Raw genomic sequence first — 23,195 nt, 5'->3', positions numbered from 1 at the left:
GAGTAAAGGCATTCGGCAAGGTTTGCTATCTGATCGCTCACAAGTAAGCGGAGGTAATCTGGGAAAGACCATTTCTTTCAGATATATTATAATACAATTCAAAAAACTATAGAGCCTCCGTCCTCAGCACTTCCACGTGTGGAGACTTGACTGGCACGTCTTGTGAAGGCGGGGAGGAAGGGCTCCATGTAATGTACACGCCATCTTCCTTTATGTGGTAAAGGATGGCTAATAACGTTCACATGAGTGGGCTGCTGAGTCGCCACGATGATGAAGCGACAAGGACGTCGACCTCAGAAGGTCTGGAGGAGGGTGAGGTGGAAGGGGAGACCCTCCTGATCGTCGAGTCTGAGGATCAGGCCTCCGTGGATTTATCACACGATCAGAGCGGAGACTCTCTGAACAGTGACGAAGGTGATGCATCTTGGATGGAGGAGATGTCCTATTACTGTGAGAAGTGTCAGAAGTGGATACCAGCCAGTAAGGATGCTGTTTTTATTATTTCTTGTAGTGTTTCCCATTTCCAGTTTGCTTTATTACGGTTGGTGTGTACCCTCAAAATACAGTGTGTGGGTCTCACCTGGCCTCAAAGTGAGACAAGGTGGTTATGCTATCCATTGTAAAGGATAACTCTATTCATCCTCATTCTGTCATTGGGAAGAAATGCTGGTTTGGCATCACACGGAGCCCAGTAGCCTAAAGCCATTTGTTGTGTTTGTGGGCATCAGGCACTTCCAACCATGGACCATATGGGTGTACAAAACTGGCATCCCCCAGTAAAAAAACAGGACTGTTTGTAAACTGGAAGCAAGCAAATCTAGTAAACTGAAAGCAAGGGCAGGACTTTGGAAGTGTGAGCACACTTTCAAGTTCTGTTCTTGGCACGTTAGGTGACTTTAGCCAAATGACTTTGCATTTTGCTCATCAGAGAGGTAAAGATAATGACTGTTCCTATAAAGGTCTATGGATGAAAAGGGTTCTGTAGGTGGTGTTACTTCTTCTTTCTTTCTTTTTTTTTCTTCCTGGTTAGTTTGTCACATCCGTGGAATATATGACTAAATCTCAACCTTAATGATTTCCTGATCATGTGAATTTAGTTTAGGTGTCACAGAGGCATGTCAGGCCTTTAGCAGCTAGCTTTTGGAGGCATTTGGAGCAGGTTGGATCACTTGATCTCCCTGCTACTGCTATTGGACATAAGATATATTTTGTTAGCTAAGCAATAGACTAGATGTTACTTTCCCAAATCTAAATTATTGAATCTATTATTAGATCTAAAACCTACATATTGCTAAGTACTGTTCATTTGTGGCTAGAAATAGTGAACTCTTCAGGTGGCGTCTGCCTTGCAGATACATCAGCTGCCCGTTTTGCCATCTTTGAATTCACCAAAAGTTACAGGGTAGAAATCTCCTCTCAAAGTCAGGTCAGTGAGTGTTTTGCTGTTAGCTTAGTGGAGCCAACATAGTCCTATTGAGATACAGCGAGGAGCAGTTAAAGGGAAAATTATTAATTTCTCAAAAAAAAAGCAGCCGAGTCCAAGGGAGCATGAGATATTGCATCTGAGAACACTTAATTTTACACTCAGTTTGTTCTGTTTTACAAAGATGTTCCTCTCTCTTGTTGCCGCGTAACAAATCCAAAGAGCAGAGAAAGCTGATCACAGAGCAACGGTAACCAGATACAAATGTGTAAAGTAAACAAGCTAGAAAAAGGAAATACTGTTCTCTTTACTATTGTTCCGTTAAACTGATCTCAGTTGTTGCTTGTGAAAGTTGCCAGCAGCCTCAGACAAATAATCTCTTTCTACATTGAATTGCCCTCTAGAAATTCTGTTAATCTGACGAGCGTGCTTTTTCCCATCAAAGACATAGGTGCAACTTTAGTAGCCAAATTCTGCGATTCACTACAAAAGCAGAGCAGCCCAATAGCATTGCGAAACGCTTGATCTAGTGTCACAGTGTAGTAAGAGTGGTGCAATACTATCAAAAAACGGCCTTTCATATGTGAATATTCAGAAGGGCTGTAGTCTTAAGGCTGTAGTCTTCCATGGTTTGTGATTTTTTATTTTATTTTTCTAATATTCATTTATGGGTAAATCACCCATGGTGAATTTAGAAGTTCAGATTCATCTGCTTGGGTTTTTTTTTCTTTTTTTCTCCCCCTTTTTTTTCCATGCTCTGCTACAGAAACGTGGAATTAGAACCTTTAACTTTAGGACATGTGGGCTTTTGCAGCTGGCTCTGTCCCAGCAGACCACTTTCGTTCAGATAAACTTGCATTCAGGGTTAGCTTTATACAGCAAAGCACATGCTGAAATGCTTTGCTGATTTGGGGCCTAATGCATGAACGGTAGACAAAAAAACCCTGTTTCCTGATAATATCATTCCTTTTTGTCCACTAAAGCCATTCTTTTGGCTCGCAGTCTCAAGGAAAGAAGATTAACCCCCAAAAGGAGTAATAAATACCTTAAAGCTCCACACCATGTCTACTTTGGTGTATCCTGCAAGCTGCTGTAAATGGATTGACAACCTTACTCTTTTAGTGATATGTGGACAGGGAAAGGGAAAAAGAGGGCTGTAAAATTACATAATAATTAGTGGAAAGGTGACAAGAAAGAGAAAGCTCGTATATTTGTGGTTGCATACCTTTTTTACAGGTCAGCTTTTTTAAGTGGAGTGGAAAAACAGTGATTTACTGAAGTATATTGTTTAGCCTAGGGGAGCAAGAAGGAGTGAAAAATGTACAGGAAACAAGCAAACCCTTTAGCTTTTTACATGTGTTTGGATGTTAAGTCGGGCACCTCTTCTTAATGTCTGTGCATTTCAGTTGGTCACTGCTGGTTTTGGTAGCAGTGAAATTCCTCTGTACCTTTGTCATCACAGTGAATTCTGAAACTTCTTAGGAGTTGTCTGGGTCACTGGACTCCAGAAAAAGGCAAAAGTACTTTTCTGCCTGATCTTGTAGGGAATCCAAATATACTTTGCAGCATTTTTCCTACAAAAGGACAAATAATTTGCTCTTTTGCCTATTTGTTGTAGGTCAACTGAGAGAACAGCTCAGCTACCTCAAAGGAGATAACTTTTTCAGGTTTACTTGCTCTGATTGCTCAGAAGATGGGAAGGAGCAATTTGAACGGCTGAGATTAACATGGCAGCAAGTAAGTAGAAATATTTGTGCCAGCAGAATAACCACAGGACTTTATAAAATTGTTGTTTATGTTGTGCATGTGCTACTTAGAAAATGAGGACTGGGTATAGATAACAAAGACAGACATCCATGAACTTCAGAAATTAATTAGCTAAGGATTGCCTGCATATTAGACCTTGAGCATTTGGCAAGTAAATTGGAAGGTAATCATACAAACCACATTCTTCTCTTTTTTTTTGTTTTGTTTTGTTTTTTTCATTCATGTTTCTCCTGAATTCATGACCCCAGGCAAGTTTGGAAAAGCAAAATGCATGCAGTTTGGCTGCTAGGCATGAGCAGTTGTTTGTGTATGTGAGCAAACGTAAAGCTGGTGAGGTGGCAATATAGAAACAGCAAGTTTGCCAGTTGCCTGAACACAAAGCTATTTCTGCTCTCTGTAATCTGAATAAGCTGTGACTTGGCTGCCTACTGGCTAGCAATAGTCCTTGCTGGTATTTACTGCTGAAAACTACTACTTCAGTCACTTGCACACCTGAACAACCAAAATAAAGTCTGAATTACACAGGAGCCACTCTGTTACGGAGACACTGGCAGTTACAGTGGCACCTCTCAGAAGAATTGCTCACGGGAGATGCAGCTTAGTTTGGGTTGAAATTAAGAATTTTTAGGGATTTGCAAAGACGCTTCCCATTTCCCCTAAAACATGAAGCTTTAAGTGAGTTAGAAATAATGCCTCACTGTAACAGGGCTGAGGCAGACTGACGCACATCACCTTGCTCTAACTAGGGTGCTGGTGCTCCCATTGAATTTGAGGAGGAGCAGACAGGCAGTGCTGGTTGTCCCTGCATAAGGTGAATTTGATCAAGCAGTGGCTGCTGCTCAGTATTAAGTGTTCACACACGCAGAATATTAGGCACCATGTGCGAGACATCTGTTTTCATCCTTCAGGACAGAAGCGATGCACCGTCTCATAACAGATCATTCAAAAACCTCCAGCCCAGTTTTAGCTGTGGGCAACCTGCTGTTGTCTTTAAAAACATGTAACTGTACCTAGTGGTCTTGTGCAGAGTTGTGCTTCATCTCAGGGGAGCCAGTAATGTTACTGAGGGTGCTAGGACCTGGGATTCTTCAGGCAAAAGGGCTGTTTCGTAGTGCTCTTGCTGGTGTTGTGCAGAGCCACTGTTGGCAAATCTGGCTGCTTGCAGGTCTCCCCGATACAGCGTGTGGGCAGTATCAGTGGTAACTTCTACGGTGCTTTCTCACAGTGCCCAGTGTGGGCTGCATAGGGGAAAAGGTTAGCATAGTGATCTGTGGCTAGCAGAGCAGTAGAATTTATTGGCCAAATTACAGATCCGGAGAGCAAAGGCTACTAGCACTACACTCAGATTTTTCCACTAGAGTGGGAGGAGAATGATATGGGGAAGGGAAAGACAAATTCAAAAACCGGCTGAAAGAAAGTTGACAAGTGAAGAATGTATCTTCTTAGGCTTTCAGCAGCCAGAGATACTGCTGCTGGGGTGGTTGATGGAAGTGGTCAAATCACTTTATTTGAAGTAGGAAGAACGGGGACAGTGATTTCTGGACTTTTCAGAGTATGTGGCCTCAACAGACCCTTGTCTTTAGCCTATTGAAAAGACAAGTATTTTTGAAGTTCTGAGACACTGTCTCACCTGAGTTTAAGCGTGTATAAATCTCTAGAGAAATAGTTATCAAACCAAGAGGGATTGGGAGGGGGGCAGGAATAGGGTACATGGGACATTAAAGCTGTCTGTATTTCCTCATTTTGGCATCTTTAGGGATATATTCTATGAAGCTACAGCCTTTCTATGAAGCTAGGAGACCATCTCCCTAAAAAACTGTATTTGAAACCTCTATGAAAGTGAAGAATATGTCCCCACTGGAAGTGGTATCCAACCGAGGCTGTGTGATTACTGAGAGGCGATTTAAGCCTAGCTGCACCATTTTAGCTGTGTTGAGTGAACTGGTTAAATGTAATTAACAGTTTGTCTTCTGGGATTTACTCATAATGAGGTGTGATTTTCAAACCTGTCTTTTAGTTTAGGCATATAATAGATCAAGCTGAATTTGGTGGTGATGCATGTGAATGAGCTGTAAATGGATTGTGTTTAATGAAGAGCATGTGGAGGAAAACTTAATTTGTGGATGTTCAGAGCTATTGGTAGATATCTTGCAATTTTTCAGAGAGTTTAACTTGTGTTCTGTTTGAAATGTCACAGTAAGTATCTAGAAAGATGATTGTCACTACATTTCTGATGGATGAGCAAATGGGATTACTTATAACCCATTTTTTTGGACAGACTTTTCCCTACCTCCACACTACAGTCATATCCCAGCTGTGATATAGTTCTTTTTTACTACTCTCATGCAAAGGCTTGTATCTCATTATAAACCTGCGTAACTAAGTAGCTTGTTATTCCCCTGGCATGGAGGAATCTCTGGGAGGAATTGAAAAATGTGTGCCTATCAAGAAAGAGGAGTATGAAAGCAGGAAGATGGATTACAGAAATTGCCTATGAGGTGATGCAAAAAATAAGACATTAAAGAGGATGCAAAGATTTCTTTTTCCCCCCATGAGATGATGCAAATGTTTTTTTTCTGCTTCTAACATTTTCTTTTCCAGGTTGTCATGCTGGCAATGTACAATTTGTCTCTGGAAGGAACTGGCCGTCAAGGGTACTTCAGGTGGAAAGAAGATATTTGTGCTTTTATTGAGAAACACTGGACTTTCTTGTTAGGGAACAGGTAAAGACATCATGTTTCCCTGAAGCCCTGATTGGTGAGCAGAATGAAGAAGAAACTGTTACACAGCTAGAGAACAGGAATCCTGGTTTATTCAGTGACATCCCTATTGTGCTTTGGTAGTCAGAAAATAGGAGAATTTAGTATTAAGAACCTGAATATAGATGTGAAGGGTCATTTTGGGAACTAATAAGCATTTTTCAATGAAAAAAAAGGAATGTTGCACAAAAGCAACATGGATGCATGTATTTTTGGTGTATTACCTGCCTTTAGGTAGTATATGAACCTGCAAAGTCACAGCATTTGAGTTTTTTATAAATTGTCACAATGCATGGACTAGTTCTGATATCATCTGCCCAGGCTTTTTAAAACAAAACAAAACCAAAAAAACCCTCCAACAATGAACCGTGTTATTCAGCTCTAAAGCTTATATGAACCGGGTTCCACAAGGAGGAAAACTGAACCTTGTCTTTCAGCTTGTTTTGGATCTTAATAGAATATCTCTTACACAGCATGTATTACAAACCATTGAAATCTGGTTTTCACACTTGGTGTGTATTAAGGAAGAAACTGTCAGAATAAGAGTTCTTTTCATAAATGGTAACCTTCCGCAGCACGATGCCTTGTGTGCTGCATAGGCCAACATTGCTTTTTTTTTTTTTTTTTGAGCACACCAAACCGGTCAAAAACAAAACTCACTTTTTAATGCATGTGCATTAAAAGGAATGGAGCAAGCAAGCCGTAGGATTGATTTCACAGACTTCTCCCCCCTCCGTGGGATTTCTCTGTTGTAAGACCCATTTTCCCTAACTAGGTTTGTTCTTTAGCATTGCTTTCATTGCTTGTCTGGGCCTTCTTGCTCTGTTCTCAGTAATGTTAGTACTTGTCTCCTCTGCAAACGGCCGGATCCCGACAGGAAGGCAGCTGATGGCCCATTGTCCCTCACTCAGGGAACCGTCACCTCCCAGTGCTTGCTGCTGGCTTTTGAGGCCTGCCCTATGCGGTTGATCCTCCTGGCTCTGATTAAATTCGGATGAAGTGATTACTGCCCTGTGTAGCAGTTCCTGAATTGCTCCACTTTACATCCTTCACATATTAAACTACTGCTGATCTAGACTTACTATAACACTCCATGCTGCAAACTGGGGCATTTGACTTGAATCCCCCCGCATTGGAGAGCCAATACCCTAAGATGTCTAATTGCAACGGTCAGACAGCAGCAAATACTTGCTCAGCTTAGCCTAGCACCTGAATACCGAAGTTTTTGCCAGTGGAGATGTGCAAAAGCAAGGAGGAATCCTGACAGCCCATGCAAAAGATGGTTTTAGACCTGATTCTCCGGTGTCCCAGGGACTATCTCTGTTACTGGCTACAGGATCAATTTTTTAACGCTTACTCTCACTCATTCTCCCCTAAAGGACATTTAAATTAGCCAGTGACCAGTTCTAAGAGGAAGGAGCTGTGCCTCAAATACCTGATGCAGAGTATGCTGTCCCACAAAGTGAAAGGCTTAAATGCAGCTCCCTGCTCCCGAGTGGGTAAAACCATGATTCAAAACCAGTTCAATGAGTGCACCTGACTCAGGTTTGTTGACTAATACAGATCCTGTTCCCCATGCTGCAGGAGAAACTTTATAACAGAGAACCCCAGGCAGAGATAGGGCTGCAGAGTTTAGCTCACGACAAGCGTACACTGTCCATCTGTTACCTTGACATTTCTTGCTGCTCAGTTGTTGTCCTCAGTGTTTTGTTTCTCACACTCCTACCTCTCCTCTGCAGTGCCTGACAAAGCTGCAGCTATGGATTCAAGCAAGTAGAGGCCAGTTAAAAGTGAAGTCATCTGATCCTAACCCTCCTTGTGAATTCAGCCCTTGGGATTCTATCCTACAGCTCTGGGAACATACTTTGCTAAATGGATTGCAATCTCAAAGTCGTTAGGGCAGGCGTTTAAATTAAGATTCTCTTTCCTTCTGTGTGAAGCAACACCTTTATCCCTGTCTTCCCCTTGCCTGTCCCATCCTGTACACCCTGAGTCCTGTTTACCGTCTTCAGTAATGCAATATGCTTTGGTAATGTTAAGTCAACACAGCCCTATCTGGGATCCTGTTTCTGTTCTTGTGTCATTATAGAACTGTTAACTGAGTATGTTAAATGAGTATGTGAGTATTTGAAAGACTGGGGCTCTGGTGGCAAGGTAGACGTGTCCTTTGTAGGCTCAGTGTATTGCAACTCCTTGACAAAAGAAGACAAATCAGGTCTTGCAATGCTGTAGTTGTGTGGCATTTACAGGACCTATGTTCACAGCACTTGGTAGATCAGAGCCAATCGATACATTGCAGAGTGTCCTTCAGAGTGGTTTTGAGAAGGAATTCATTAATCCTTCATCTCTCTGAGGTTGGGAGAATAGTGAGTACATGAGCATGCATTAGTGTCAGTGGCAAAAGCATGCTGCCCTTTCCGTCTTTGTGGAGGGAGGCTTCATGATAAAACACAGCTAGTGAATGGCAACTTAACATTTGTTTTTCCCTGTGCCACTATAGGAAAAAGACCTCGACATGGTGGAGCACAGTTGCTGGCTGTCTCTCTGTAGGAAGCCCCTTGTTTTTCCGTTCCGGAGCACAGGAATTTGGAGAACCAGGGTGGTGGAAACTTGTTCATAATAAACCCCCAACAATGAAACCTGAAGGAGAGAAGCTGCCTGCATCTGCACTGAAGGCAAAAGGTAACTATTTCCAGGATGGTGAATAGGTTCCTAGCTCGGCCAGAACTAATGGTGCTGGAAGACATGAGAAAAGTTTATTTAAAACAATGCAGTTGTGTGTTTGGGCAACTACAGGGCATGGGTGGGTTTTTTTCAGTACTGCTCTGCTGTAATGGTTGATTTCAGAGGACTATATTGCATTATGAGAAGAGGCCCGTTACATATTATTGCCTCTTTCCATTTGTTCAAACTGATTTGAAGTCTTCTGAGCCTTGTGCAGCCGAAATCTGTAATTTCTCTGCTATTCTTTATCCTGGGGAGTGTTTTTTCTTTTGTCCACACTAGATGCAAATTCCCTTCTGTGCAGAGGAGCAAGATTGGGGCTTAAAATGAGGCTTTAGTGGTGCATAGACTTTGTTACAAGCCTTGGAGTGAATTTCCTGGATATCTTCAAAATATGTCTTTTAAGATTTTTAGCTAACCGGTTCTTATGACTGTATGGTATGTATACAGTGATTGCAGGAGCTCAGTGTCCGTTAGAATAACCAAACTACTTCTTTAGCAGCTTCAAAGCCACCTCTGGATCCCATCATTACTGTGGAAGGACTTAGGAAACGGGTGAGCCGCAATCCAGTTGAGTCAGCCATGGAGCTGAAGGAGAAGAGGTCTCGCACTCAGGAAGCCAAGGATATTCGGAGAGCCCAGAAGGAGGCAGCCGGTTTCCTGGACCGGAGTACTTCCTCCACACCTGTTAAATTCAGCAGTCGAGGTCGTCGCCCTGACATAGTTCTTGAGAAAGGAGAGGTGATCGACTTTTCCTCCTTGAGCTCCTCAGATCGCACTCCTCTGACAAGCCCATCTCCTTCCCCATCTCTGGACTTCTCTGCTCCTGGAACTCCAGCCTCGCATTCAGCTACTCCTAGCCTTCTCTCGGAAGCAGATCTCATCCCAGATGTCATGCCACCACAGGCCCTGTTTCATGGTAAGAGATGCCATGGTTTTTTGTTTAATAGAAAGCTTAGTTTTCAAGCAAGACATGAAAAAAAGGGAAACTCCCAATGAGCTGCATGATTTTTTCAAGACAACATGGAAACTAACTGACAAAATTCTGTTTTGTCTTAATTGCATATAAATCTTAATTAGATTTTCATACTTGTAGTCACAGCTTCTAAGACCAGAAGGAACCACCAGTATCCTCTTCTTAGGCATCCTGAATGCCTCAGAACAGGGGGCAGAAGATTTCACCTAGCAATTGCTGCACCATTCAACACAAGTGTTTTACTGCAATGTGAATTACACTGTTAGATAACTCTAATTTTGCCTTGATTGTTTTTTAAATGGGTGAACTTTTATTTTCACAGTAGTGTTTCAGTAGTTTTGTAAGTTTGAACATGGACAGCGAGCAATCCCAGCTAACAGATGTTAAATTTGTGTCAGGCTGCAATACACTGATTCAGGCTGAAAGCTGATAGTTCTTTAAGGAGCCAGATCTCATTCTAAGGGAGAAAGTGGAGAATAAAGCACTTCTTGTTGCAAGGAAAGATAATGTAGTTCTGTAGAGGGATCGATCCTATGCTTGTGTAACTCCTAATTATTCCCTCAGTTTAAATGGAATTTCTCTAGGGTACACTAGCTGAAGACATAGCTTACCAGCTTGGTCGTTTGAGCCCAAGTCTTCAGGAATTTTCAAGCAAACAATTAAATGAAATCACAATTTAAAATTTGTCAAAGAATGTGAGCTTACAGCTCAGGAGCACAATGTTTTTGAATAGCAAACTGGAAGACAGCTTAAGAGGGGGACTGATTCTGTGTCCTGACATTGAACTCCTTAAGGTATCTCCTTTCAGGCATCCAAAATCAGGAGGCCCAGAAGTTATACAGAAAATGGACTATTTGGGGTAAACCCGCATTATTTTCCTTTAGCAGAAAAGTCTTGTGACAACCCTCTCTGAAATGGGGCTCTGGTATTTACATTTTCTTCCTGGGTTATTTTGATCTATTGAACAGATGATGAAGAGATGGAAGGAGATGGAGTCATAGACCCAGGAATAGAGTATGTGCCCCCTCCAAGTGGGACTGCCGGGGCTGGGACTATGATAACGGGTAGAAAAAAAGTGAAGACAGCCGAGCAGATTAAGCAAGAGGTGGAGAGTGAAGAAGAAAAAGCAGAAAGGATGGAAGGTGACAGTGAAGATCCTGAAGAGTCAAACACATCCCTGCAGGCAAGGGGGCGAGACAAGAGGAAACCACAGCTGGAGAAGGATGCTAAACCCAGAGCTCCCAAGCATACCTCTGTTAGTATCTATGAAGAAAAGTTGCTTCTGAAGAGACTGGAAGCCTGTCCCAACGCCATGAGCATGACCCCAGAGGCCCGGAGACTGAGGCGCAAGCTGATAGTCAGGCAGGCCAAGAGGGAAAGAGGACTGCCCCTCTTTGACTTGGACCAAGTTGTGAATGCTGCACTGCTGTTGGTTGATGGGATTTATGGAGCCAGAGAAGGAGGTGTTCCCAGGCCCCCAGTAGGACAAGCAACATACAGAACTACCAGCCAGGACTTCAGGATCTTGGACAGATACCAGGTGAGTGTTTTCAGATCTAAGTGAGCTTTTGGCACTGGTCATTTTAGAGCTTTGGTGCAGAGAGCATCATCGCCTTGAGGATATCTAACTCTCAAAGTGAAAAGGATTATGTGAACAAGCCTCATTTTGCCTTGGGGTTGTCTCCCCACCAATGCTCTCACAAGCCCTTTTCTTCCTGGAAAATGCTCGTACAGCACAGCTCTCTATAAGTATCAGCACTACAAATTTCTATGTATTTGCACTCCAACCCTTCCAAAACATTGTGATGGTGGAGGCCTGAAATTATCACAATCAAAGGCTGTTCTTTCATGCCATGCAGGAGAGAGAGCACTTCCATTGCTTTGCTGAGCGATGTGTGCAGCTCAGGCGCTAAATCTGAGAGTGCACTGCAGACTACTCTTGGGTGGGACCACTATGCTGTGGGTCCAGGCCATCCTGTTATAGAAGAAAGCCCTTATTGCAAAAGCCCTTTTTCCCTCTCTATTGATATGATTCCTCCATGTTAAGTCATTGACTAATCTTCCTGATGTGTTTTGGATTTTTTTTTTTTGTATGTGTAGACAATGCTGCCTGCCATGAAGGGATATCGACAGCAGACAACAAAATTTCTGTATCGACTGGTAGGCTCAGAAGACCTGCTGACAGACCACAGTATTGTCAGTCCTTACACATCTCGTGTCCTGAAGCCTTACATCAGGTACAGACGGTCAGAGATTGAATTTGCTCTTTGCTTGTGAACCAACAGCCCAGAGAGGACACCTTCCTTGCGGCAGTGATCCTCATCCCTCCCTGCAGTTTACAACCCAGTTTATGATGGTAACCCTGAAGGGATAGTGATTTACTTAGCTGAACAGCTAAATGGGTCTGCATCAGGAAGGGGAATCCCCAAGAGAGGGCAAATCAGAGAGGGAATCACCATAGCCATTCAATGCAAGTTGCACCTCTTCTTGGGCCAGGACCGTAATTTTCCTGGCCCTCCAGTAAAGACAGACTGGCTTGATGTGCTCTGGACCTGGGAAGCATCTTGGCCTCTGACACAAAGGTTTTTTGGCTGAGTTGGGTGCTGTTTTCCCGCATGAATAGAAGACTGTTCATTTGTTCCAACTTGAGCATGTCAAAAAATACTTCATGGGCAGCACCCATTCAGCTGCAATGGCAGTTATTGTTGCTGACTGGCCTTTTGTGTTTGCTTTTCATGTTATTGGCAGGCGCGATTATGAGACAAAGCCCCCAAAACTCAGGCTGCTGGCAGAAATCCGGGCGTATCCGCATAGGACTGATCCCAACTGGAAGGCTGAGCCAGAAGCACCCATTGATTACTGCTATGTTCGCCCTAATCACATACCCACTATAAACTCCATGTGCCACGAATTCTTCTGGCCTGGTAAGATTCCTTTAGTGCTTGATTTTCTGAGAAGGAAGTGGTTTTCTTCAGAAAAAATATTCTTGGGCCAGTTTTTTCTTCAGTTGGTGTCTGGCTCAGTTCTTAGAAAACCATTATCTGATGTCACAGGGATGCAGTTGAGACGGAGACATGTATTTGGTGTCTTTGTCTTTTGAGATCATATAGAACTGCGCAATTAGGCCCTAATTAGCACAGTACTTAAAGAAATAGGTTATCTGGGGTAATACCACTGATGCCAGTAGGAGTCAACACCTGCTAACATCAAGCATCCATTTATATGTTCTGCAGAATCAGGGCCTTGAAGTAAGAAACAATTTTAGACCTAACGCTTATTAAGTTCATAGGAAAGTTTCTTCCTAGAAGCCATAGGCTTGACGTGCTGGAGTGAAATCTGGGAATTGCACTGACTACTGCAGACTTCACGGTGGTGCTCTTTATTTCTCAGTATTTGCAAGGTATGGGAGAACTTTGGTATTGATTTTTCTGTATCATCTCTTGAATTGTAAGCTCCTTGGGACAGTGGCTGTCCTTTACTGGAGGCCTACAGTTATGAGGCTGTAGTCTCTAGCTCTTCTAGAATAATAACAGTGATGTTCATCTACCGCATGGATCAGCTTCTGCAGCACTGCAGACCAGTTTAGAAAAGCCAAATGCAAACAGTACACACCTTTATTCAGAGTAACCGTTTGCTTTATGTTTTGATTTGCAGATCATGATTCATCATTGTTTGCAGTTTGGCACTGCCCATAAGCTGCAGTCGGGATCAGAGCTCTTTGTGCCGTTCATTGTCCAAATTGTACAGTTCAGAGGGGATAACTTGGCCTATCTTCCTTTTCACAGGCTGTTTGGGAATGCATGAGACGTTCTAAGAAAAGCTGAATTCCTCTGTCATAGTCTCTCCCTTCTGCTTCTGCATTTGAAGTTCTGGCCAATTTGGGTGGCACCTTCAGGACTCACCCTGTTTTATTTAAGTTAAGGAGCGTGGGTGTGTTCCACCCTATGGACTGTGCATCATTAAATCAGAAAGCTGACACTCCCATCGGTCTCCAAGCAGGAACCAACATCTCTTCCTTGGTGTAAATTTTCTGAGGCTGGGGTTATACAGTTATCGCACCCTGGTCTGTGTTAGTAGGAGAGGTAACTGAGGAAGTGATACCTCTGAAGATAAAGCACTGTGCTTACACCAGCACAGAGGCTCTGTTTGGACACAAAGGCTTTAGCTTCACAAGCACTACTTTTCAGCAGAAAACACTGATTTAAGCAGCTCCCCCCTTCTTTTTCCTGGACCCACCACTACAGTGATATGTGATGAACCAACTGGCGAACTTGTTAATAATCACTAGTATTTGCTGGGTTAATTTTAACCTGAAACAGTTCTCTGAGCCAGTTCATCATGTGGCTGCACAAAGAGGTGGGCTGGCAGTGTTGGGGATGGGATAGGCAGCCGAGAGGGCATAGTTAAGTTAGCACTGTTGTTCAAAGAAATAGCTGTAAAAATTACAGCTTGATCGCACCTAAATTTAGGCATCTGAGGCACCCATGATCAGTGGCTGCTGTAACAGTAAATGAAAAGATGCTTGTAGAGGGCATTTTGCATCTTAGATGCACTCAGTTGTTTTCTAATAGTTATGTTCTCTCATTGATTGGGTTCTTTAAATTTTAGGCACTTCACCAGGTGAGTCCAGGCCTCAGTTCTTATACTCTTCCTCCAAATCCAAGTGCAGCTTCAGAGCTTTTCATGTTTTTCGCAAGGCAGCAACAAGCGTGCAGGTAGTTGCTGGAAATGAGCTGACGTGAAACAAGATTCCCCCTTGTCTCTCCTGGTGTCTTGTGTCTTCATGTCCTAACGGGAAACATCTCCTGAGTAGGCAAGTGGTAAACCATACTGAGCTAAGCATCTTCCTACAGGAATAACTGCATACTGAGGGGATGGACCCGTTTCACTGACGCCAGTGTGCTCAGGGCAATGTAGCGTTCCTGTACAGACACGCTCTAAGGCACTTCACAGTCAACTGCAGCCTTGAGATAATTAACACTGCTCCCTATTGCCAATCGATTCCTCCCACGTCTTACTCCACCCAGTTCGCTCTCGAGCAAGAAAGTAATTCATCTGCTTATTTGTGCGTAGTGCTCTGTGAAGTCTTGCATCTCATCGGGAGTGATAAACATTACTGGAAAACCGTATTCTGTTACTTTGTTATCCCACCTTCCAAATAAATCCGTGATTGCCACTTTGAGGCTGAAACTAACACTTTTGGCATGACTCTGCCATGTCTTGCACCTCATGTACAGACTGTCTACACAGACAAGATACCAAGCAGTCATCTGGGCTGTGAACTAAACTGCTTCGCCCTAACATGCAGTGTGGCTGCTCTTAGGCTGCAACAGCCATGTTATTAGGCAAGGTAACGAACTCCACTCAGAAGTCACCAGCTTCAGCTATTTCTGTCCAGCCTCTGATTCATAGACAGCACCACTGTCTGAGAGCTGCTTCACACCCCAGATTAGGGAACAGACGCGTGCTGCAAGCAAATGTTTTTGATAGACTTGAAATCCTTGCTCAGGTTCACAGTGCAGCTCCACAAACATCTGAGTATGCACAACAGAGGAGGAGGTAGGAGCTCCAGGCCAGGTGGAAAAAAGGGGCAGGAACACCTTAGGCAGGTAATGCTAGTGACACTGAAGCCCAGCCTCATGTCTGCTGTGCTTGGAGTGTTTTTGCTGCAGGAGCAGGATAGAGTGGCTGATATGCTCTAAATTCCCCCCCGGCTTGCCTCAGGCGGGTCCTTCGGCATTTGCGGACTGGAATAGTAATGGTGGACGCCAACCTGGCACTGGCTTGGCCCAGGTGGAATGGAGCATAAACCTACTGGGACCCTATCCAGCAAACATTTGCACATGCAAGTATCTTTATCGATACGGATATTTAGAACTGGGTCCTTAACAGAGTCTACTGATATGGCTCAAGAATACAAACTAGGGAAAGATTACCTGGATGCTGAGATTGTGTGATGATTTTTTTCTTAACCATTCCTTAGAAGCTACTTCTTGTGTTATAGTTTCATTCTGAGGTCCTTCAAGAGGAAATCAGCTTTGTTGGTTTCTTCATGCTGATTGCAGGAGTTCCCATTTTCAAGCAGGCTTCTCCCCTTTGTGCATGCTAAATCCAGCACCTACTGACATCAGTGGCAAAAGTCTCATTTTGACTGTGTTTGATTGAAGCATCTCTGAATTACAGAGCTTTGAAATAAAGGCAGAAGGAAGAAATCACATAAATGTTTCCAGAAGGGCTTTAAACTTTGAATTTCCATGCAAGTGTGGTATAGTATAGTCTGATCTACTTTTTTTTTGCGATGCTTTCAACTACTATTTATCTTTCCTTCTGTAGGAATTGATTTGTCTGAATGCCTGCAGTATCCAGACTTCAGCGTCGTCGTTCTTTACAAAAAAGTTATTATTGCCTTTGGCTTTATGGTGCCAGACGTGAAATACAATGAAGCGTACATCTCTTTTCTGTTAGTTCACCCTGAGTGGAGAAGAGCTGGAATTGCAACCTTCATGATCTACCATCTTATCCAGGTAACAAAAAAGATCCCATGTCTCTGCTAAAGAACTAGCTTTCCCTTCTTCCTTGTGTGTACACATGCAAATAGTACAGAGTAAGTAGTGGTGTCTTGCTCCTTTCTATCTCTTTCCCCTTGCTCTTTCTTTGTTTACTTATTCACACAGTTACACAGGTTGTCCACAGTCACCAGCCCATATGAACATTTATAGCATGAAATCACTTAAAAACCCTACTGGTCAGGTGCTCAGGATTAGTAATGTGATGTCGACTTTGACTGTCTTGGGATTAACTTTTCAATGGTCCATAGTTCATAAGACAGCATTATTGTAAATCTGGGGTATAGAGGAAAAAAAAGTGATATAATATTGGGTAGGTTCAGTTAGTGTCTATTGCAGCTTTTCTTACTTAGACCTGGAGGTTTATTTTGTGACCAGTGTAGTTGCATTAAATCACTTACTGATCTTAATCATTCTCTTCCACTTCTAATATGCTGGTTCAGATCCAGATGAGTTGAAGATAAAGAACAAATGTTTGCAACCTCATTCAAATTTGTTCAAACTAGCTTGTACTGGGCTTTGTTCCACAGGGACACTTGGGAAAATTAATCTGAGCTAACTAAAGGGCTGGTATTAAAGTAGTTAAACTTTATTAAACCTCTGAATGAATACTATTATTCAGGAATCAGGTGGCCTTAATTTCATTTACTTACTTCAATTAAATTGCATGAAACTCAGCTTAATTTTGAGCAAGGATGCAGACAGATGTCCTTCTTGGAACCCAACGGTGCCTCTTCAGGGCCCACAGGTTTACCACTCCCTGAAATCTCTTGGCAGAGTTGCAGACATAAAACATTCCTTAACTTGTTTTAGTCAAGATGAGCTGCACTAGTGAAAACTCGCTATCGAAATTGCTTTTACTCCAATTCATTTGGCTGGAGATAGGTAAGGAGTGCTGGCAGGTCCTTGGGAACAGTGATCTCTACCTTGGAAAAAGTGTCCATGGAGGGTAGCTCCTCAAGGGCACCTGAGGGTAACTCTTCTACCAGCAAAGCTCTTTGCAGTGTCCATCTCTCTTCCCTTTACATGGTGATACAGGCATTTAGTACACTAACCAATCTATTTTAAATTCAGCCCTTACATTTTCTGAGTGTCTCTGTGTAGATGAGTGTTGAATTGTCCTTCACTGCAGTCAGCTAATGTGAGATATCAACACCTAGTGAGAACAGGCCTGAGAGAGGAGCCAAGATTTGAAGGGGTCCAACAGCTGGACTCATCCCTCTCTGTCAGGGTTGGGAGGTGTTGGCAAGTCTGCTGTGGAAAATTACTACAGCTTTTTGTAGGACCTATTGCAGCCAGTTAACCTAATTCTGCTCACAGGTAGACTAGCATAAAGCAATCAGGTTGAGGAGAGCCAAGCAGGGTTTAGGCTGATTAGACTTGCTGGGTATGTTACAAACAGCTCCTGGGGTGATGAGAGATCACCACTGTGTTTGGCTCATGTCGGATTTCTTCTCCATTCCTGTGTGGCTTTCGGTGGTAGAAGGAATTTAGTCATACAGGAGACGCAGTGGTGGTTGTGAGCTTGTATTCACAATTGTCAGGTCGTATGTGCTGCTTTACAGGCTGTTTGAGTTGATGGTATGGTACACCCTCTGTAGCTAGAACCACTTTCACATGTTTGGATTAAGGGTAATTCTCCATCTTGTGGGTCAGTACCCTTAGTTTGGGAATAAATTCTTGGGAACAGCATAATGTAACAGAAAATGCTTTGATGCAGGCAGTGCTTTAGGGATGGGTTTGTTTTCAGAAGTTATTCTTTAGTGTATCTGGCCCACAGGACCAAACTGCGTCTCTTGAATGTTCTCATTCCAACTCTTTCCAAAGACTCTCGATTTTGAATCCCTGCGAGAGCAAGAATTGCTTTTCCTTTGAATGATCACTGAAATTTCCTACAGGATATTACTTACTGTTTCCACTTAGAGTTACAATACATTCATTACACATAGAATGCTACTAAATCACTAGATGAAAGCATGAAAAATTATTTTATTGGCATCTTTAGCAGAGAACTGCTGGTTAAATAATCTGGGATCCTTAAGGTAACATTAGCAATGCCACTTTCTGACTGAATTCTCTGCTTGCTCAGGAGGTGAGCGCTGTGCCCTGGAGGCTGGGAGAGGAGTTGGGTGGGATATACAGGCATTCCAGCGTGACAGCCTTGGGGTACACTGGTGTTGCTAGTGCAGTTGCAGAGAGTTCAGCTTTGTTTGCTGGTGGGGAGGAGCGGAGTGCCTGATTCTTTGGCATGTTTTGTCTTTTCTTCAGGCCATTGTTACTAAGTATTTGAGATTAGTGCTATACACTGAGATTAGTTTTAATTAACAATTATTTAGCAATTGACAATGGAAAGCTGACAAATTATACTCCAAAAGCTGCTTCCATTGTGAGAGATTCCCCCTTTCTCAGAAACAAAGGCTTTGCGAAACAGGAGCATTCCCTTCACATTTCAGCTGTTGCTGTGTGTGGTAACTTCTGTGTGGAAGCCTGTGATTTTTTTTTTCTCACATTTCCTCAGTAACTTAAATAGCAGAACTTATGAATCTCTTCACCTCCACATTGCCCCAGAGGCTTTCTCATTCTCTTGTGTGATTTTTTTTTTCCCCCCCTCCTCCACTTGGCAGACCTGCATGGGCAAAGATGTAACCCTTCACGTCTCTGCAAGCAACCCTGCTATGCTGCTCTACCAAAAATTTGGATTTAAGACTGAAGAATACATTTTGGATTTTTATGACAAATACTATCCGTTAGACAGCAAGGAGTGTAAGCACGCGTTCTTCCTCAGACTGCGTCGCTGATGCGTCAGGGCTGTCTGTGGCTCTGTGAAAGCCCAACCTGTCAAACAAAGAGTTCCCGTGGCTTTTGGCTGAGGATGTTGGCTGTCACGTGAGAGCTGAAAGCACCAATGCCTTTATCCCTAGGACTGCTAATACCAACAGTGCTGCGTTGTATGCTGAACATGCAATCTGAGGACTGATTCGTATCCTCCAAGGGGAGAGGCCTGGAAATGCCACCTGGGACATGCTGAAACCACTGGAAGACTGAAAAAGTATTTATGGGGTGTTTTTCTGCCCCTATCATTTTGGAGAGCCCTATTGACCACCATCACCCCCCCCCCAACTTGCCACTTCAGAGGGGCTCCAGAGATTTCAGATTTTGAACCTATTCAAGAAAAGTGTCACAGTTTTTGTTGTTGTTGTTGTTGTTGTTGAGTTTTTTTGGTTTATGGAAAATGAAGAACATCTAGACTTAAATCATGAAAAGTGTTTCTGTGATTTGATGGCTTTGTTAGGAACCATGTTGTAAATCTATGAAGGGAAATATGATATTGGTACATATAGCTGGATGCTAACTTTAGGAAAGCTCTGCACAGGCCAGGACAGCAATACTGGAACCGTGTTTTAGGAATAATGAAGAGTGTGTGAAGAGTGTGTGTTATGTGATTCCTAATGAAAGGCTCAGAGGAGATGTCTTTGTCCTGCTCCTTCCCTGCTGCCTTCCTTTCCCTCCCCTGTTGAATGTGTGCTCAATGTGAAGTTCTTGTAGTTCGCAGTATTTTGTGTTCAGGAACAAGATGTCAAGTGAGTTTGTAGCTAGGGGAGGTAGAACACAACAGCTGCCAAATCAGCTCTTTGAAATTTTGCAATCTATCCACCAGTTCTTGATGCTACGAATCAGCCGTGGAGGCACACCTCTAACCACAGACCCAGCCTTGCAGGCTCCACCTCCTCCCGCCACAGACACTGGATAGAAGAAACCCAGAGCAAAAGTCAGGGGTAAGGTTTGAAATGCAAACTCTGGTTTGTAGAAGCAAGCTGTTTGCAACCTCAAGGGAGTAGAGAGTAGAGGTGAGCCAGTAACGCTTCTTGGAAGCATCAAGGCTGTGATTTCATGGCTCTAAGCATAAGAGAGCAAAAAAGAAAAAGAAATAACTAAAAATAATAAATAAATAAGATAATGGAGTCTAGTCCTTCTACACAGTTTAGCAACTTCCTCTCTCCCTGATTTTTTTACTGCAGAAGAACAGTAAATTGGCAGTTTGTTCTGCAACCTGCTAAATTGAAGATCTGTCAGTGCATTTTGAATATGGATCACATCCACTCTGCTGTCCCTTAACAATCAAGTCCCGTGGAGAGCTACATGAGATGTGACTTCTGTGTTGTTAATTCACTGTGTAGACATTTTGGGTACCTAGCTATAGTAATAGTTGCCTCAATGGAGTCTTTATTTTGATAACAGCAGAGGGATGGACACGAAGTATGTTTTTGTGTAATCAATGTACATCTTCACCAAAACAAAAACAGTGTTAGTAGGAGCAGAAAAGAACCCATCTAAGAATTGTGTGCCCTCAAATCCATGCACATGTCTGCCTGCTTTATGACTACGTGAACATTTTTGATGTTACTGGTGTTACAAGTTAGCTGTATTTGGGGGGAAAAAAAAACTGTCTTTATGAATGAAATTAAAACCCTTTCTTGGAAAAGCCTACGTGTAGTCATACTGTCTGTTAAGCTGTCTCTCCATCATCTTTCACTGAAATCTAGCCAACTTGGGTATGCCTGATAAAGGATGCTCCCTGCTTCTCTGAAATGGAGTTTGCTGCGTTCTGCCTAATGCTCAGGGTAGCTGTGTGACTCTCTCTTCCTTCTCTCTGAAGCACCATGGAGGGCAAATACAGAGGCAAAGTGTGGTTTGGGATGGGGGTGAGGGGCAAGAAACTCTTTGATTCTCTACTGGGCATCCACACAGAAGCCACACAAATTCTAGCCCCAGCAGGCTGTTTCCTCACTTATCAGAAGCAGGAGATAAAAGATAATCTGCAGAACTATTCTACATCATGTTCTCCACTGTGGCAGCAAAGATTTTGAGGAGCTTCTTGTTCTGTGCTTATACCTCTGTAGTTTGTCCCCAGAGGGAGGATGACATTGAACAAAGTGTTTGAACAGTCTTGGGATTCCTGCTCTGCTTCAGATGGCCTGTTTTATCCAGGCAGTTCATTTACCCCCAGATCCTCAAAGGGAATTAAGTGACTATGTGTCTTTGAGTCTTTGTATCTTAACCATTTTGGATCTGTCCCTCATCTGGAAAAGGAGAAACAATGTTCCCCTTCTTCAGGGGAAATGCTAAGAATGAACTCATCAAAGCTTACAGGGGATGGGGATCAATATTGCTGTTCTGCAGGCTGCAGAGATGTGAGATTGCTCTGCAACTTTGCAGGCCTACCCACATTTATGCAGAGATGGTTTGTTTTCTTGCTAATTGGAACATAATTCTGGGAAAATCAGCCAGTTAACTGCTACACCTATTATCTTGCACATCCCCAGGACTGCAGGCTTCAGTTTTGATCCCTTGGCGTTGTTTTTGTGTGCTCTGAAAAACTCTGCACCCTGTTCCTTTGTGCTGCTTCTGAAAATTTGGTATGGCTTTGAATTGCTGACACTGAGATCCTTCCCTGTTGAACCTAATCACTTTGGTGAGAGCGGGATGCAAGCGTGGTTTGCTCTAGGATCACTTCCTGATGGTCTGGGCAAAGAAGAATGGCTATGACCCAAGAACACCTTGGAGCAAAGGGCTTCTCCCAAGTCAGATCTGAAGGACACTGATGAAGCCTGTAGTATCTGTTCAGAAGGCAAGTGGCTGTGCATTATTTCCACTTGGCATGTCAAGTTAACCTAATGTCTTTACGAGAGAGTTTATTTTACATTGCTGGCTACACAGGTGAACACAGAGCACAGAGGCATCATTTGGAGAGCAGAGATTCACTCCTCTGCTCTCAGCAAGAGTCGTCTGAGGACAGTAGTTTGAGCCCAGCCTCTTAGCAGGCACTACGTGAAATTGGGTGTGTGGTCTGATTTGAGCCAGCAGCCCTGGGGAGACGCACCAGGGCTTCCAGGGAGCTGTACCTGGCCTTACTAGGTCATCACCAGGATTAGGGAGCCTTTGAAGTAGCTATGAACCAGCTGCTCGGAAACGGCCACCTTATATCCAACCTCCTTCCACAAGACCACCCCCTCCCCAAACTGCTGAGTAACGAGAAGTCCCAACAGCTCACAGCAGCTCAAGGTCACCGCTTGAGTGGTCTCACACATGGCTTTCCATGCCTTTTGTTGCCTTTCTGTGCAACAGCTGAAGCTCTTCCAAGGTACAAAGTGAAACTACGTGCTCTTAGCCCTCTGCTTCCCTTCTCTTCGTGCCTCCGAGACCAGCATGATCAGCTATTTTAGCTGTGATTAGAAAGCCAGCATCCACCCTGATTAATGATGCAACACCCCATAATTCAGATTACTCCACACTTCCCTGAGCTGTGCAATGACTGTACGACTGCAGTTGCCAAATGCAGCCCAGTTCAGCAGAACCAACTTTTCTTGGAAAACAAAGGTGGAATTTCCCCTTTCCTAATAGGGCAGCAAAGCCCAAACCTTTTTAATTACTTGTGTGTGCTTTGATACTTCACAACCAGGAAGCCACCTAGTGTGGTCAGCTTATCTGCCCTGTAGATCTACATTAGCTGAGACAGTTAAATACTGGGATCCTTCTGCAAATACTCAGTAATTTGGTAAAAGTAATACTTCACAGTTTACTTGCAAGAGAATTTTTCGGTGTCATTTAAGAAGGGGGAGGGGGGGAGGCCAACCTGACAAACTCATCCTCCTTCCCCTCGGATTTGTGCTGGAGGGAGTGGGTGGTATTTAAAAAAAAGCAGCTTTTTCCTTCTGGTTCATGTCATACCTCAGACTTCTCAGAAATTACAGGGCTGCTTCTATGCTTCCCGGGTCGGCGTTGCTTCAAGGTGCCAAGTCCTGGCCGTGCTCGCGGGGCTCGTGTCGCCGCGGGGCTCGGTCCCTTGCCGGGCGGGCGGTGAAGCGGGGCTGAGAGGCCGCGAGCACGGCTCGCCCGTCAGCGCCGCGATTGCGGGAGGGGTTTGCGCGGACGCGTCTCGCCTCATCAGGGTACGAGCCCGCGCAGCTCGGGACCCCGAT

General features: G+C 43.6%; 1 protein-coding gene and 1 long non-coding RNA gene across 3 annotated transcripts; one reads left to right on the top strand and one right to left on the bottom strand.

The window, feature by feature from the left end:
- Nucleotide 1: 1 nt before the first annotated feature.
- KAT14 (lysine acetyltransferase 14) lies at nt 2-20,701 on the top strand. Of its 2 annotated transcripts, none has more exons than XM_026089853.1 (10): nt 2-480; nt 3,042-3,160; nt 5,792-5,913; nt 8,450-8,631; nt 9,176-9,592; nt 10,618-11,189; nt 11,750-11,886; nt 12,398-12,573; nt 15,983-16,173; nt 18,840-20,701. In XM_026089853.1, exons 1-10 carry the CDS (start codon nt 225-227, stop codon nt 19,011-19,013), a joined length of 2,346 nt encoding a protein of 781 aa, XP_025945638.1. In that variant the 5' UTR covers nt 2-224; the 3' UTR covers nt 19,014-20,701. The 2 variants fall into 2 exon arrangements, with proteins under 2 accessions (XP_025945638.1, XP_025945637.1); XM_026089852.1 differs by having other exon boundaries at nt 9,173-9,592.
- Nucleotides 18,930-23,189, bottom strand: LOC112977469. The gene is made up of 2 exons (XR_003257514.1): nt 22,945-23,189; nt 18,930-19,050 (listed from the first exon to the last, which is right to left on the bottom strand). It is a non-coding gene; the product is annotated as an uncharacterized LOC112977469 (long non-coding RNA).
- Between the last annotated feature and the right edge of the window lie 6 nt (nt 23,190-23,195).

This window comes from Apteryx rowi, unplaced genomic scaffold, assembly GCF_003343035.1.
Source record: "Apteryx rowi isolate R43461 unplaced genomic scaffold, aptRow1 scaffold_832, whole genome shotgun sequence".
Classification (NCBI taxonomy): Eukaryota; Metazoa; Chordata; class Aves; order Apterygiformes; family Apterygidae; genus Apteryx; species Apteryx rowi.
Note: the sequence above shows the minus strand (reverse complement) of the source record. Positions and strands in the feature narration are given on the sequence as shown.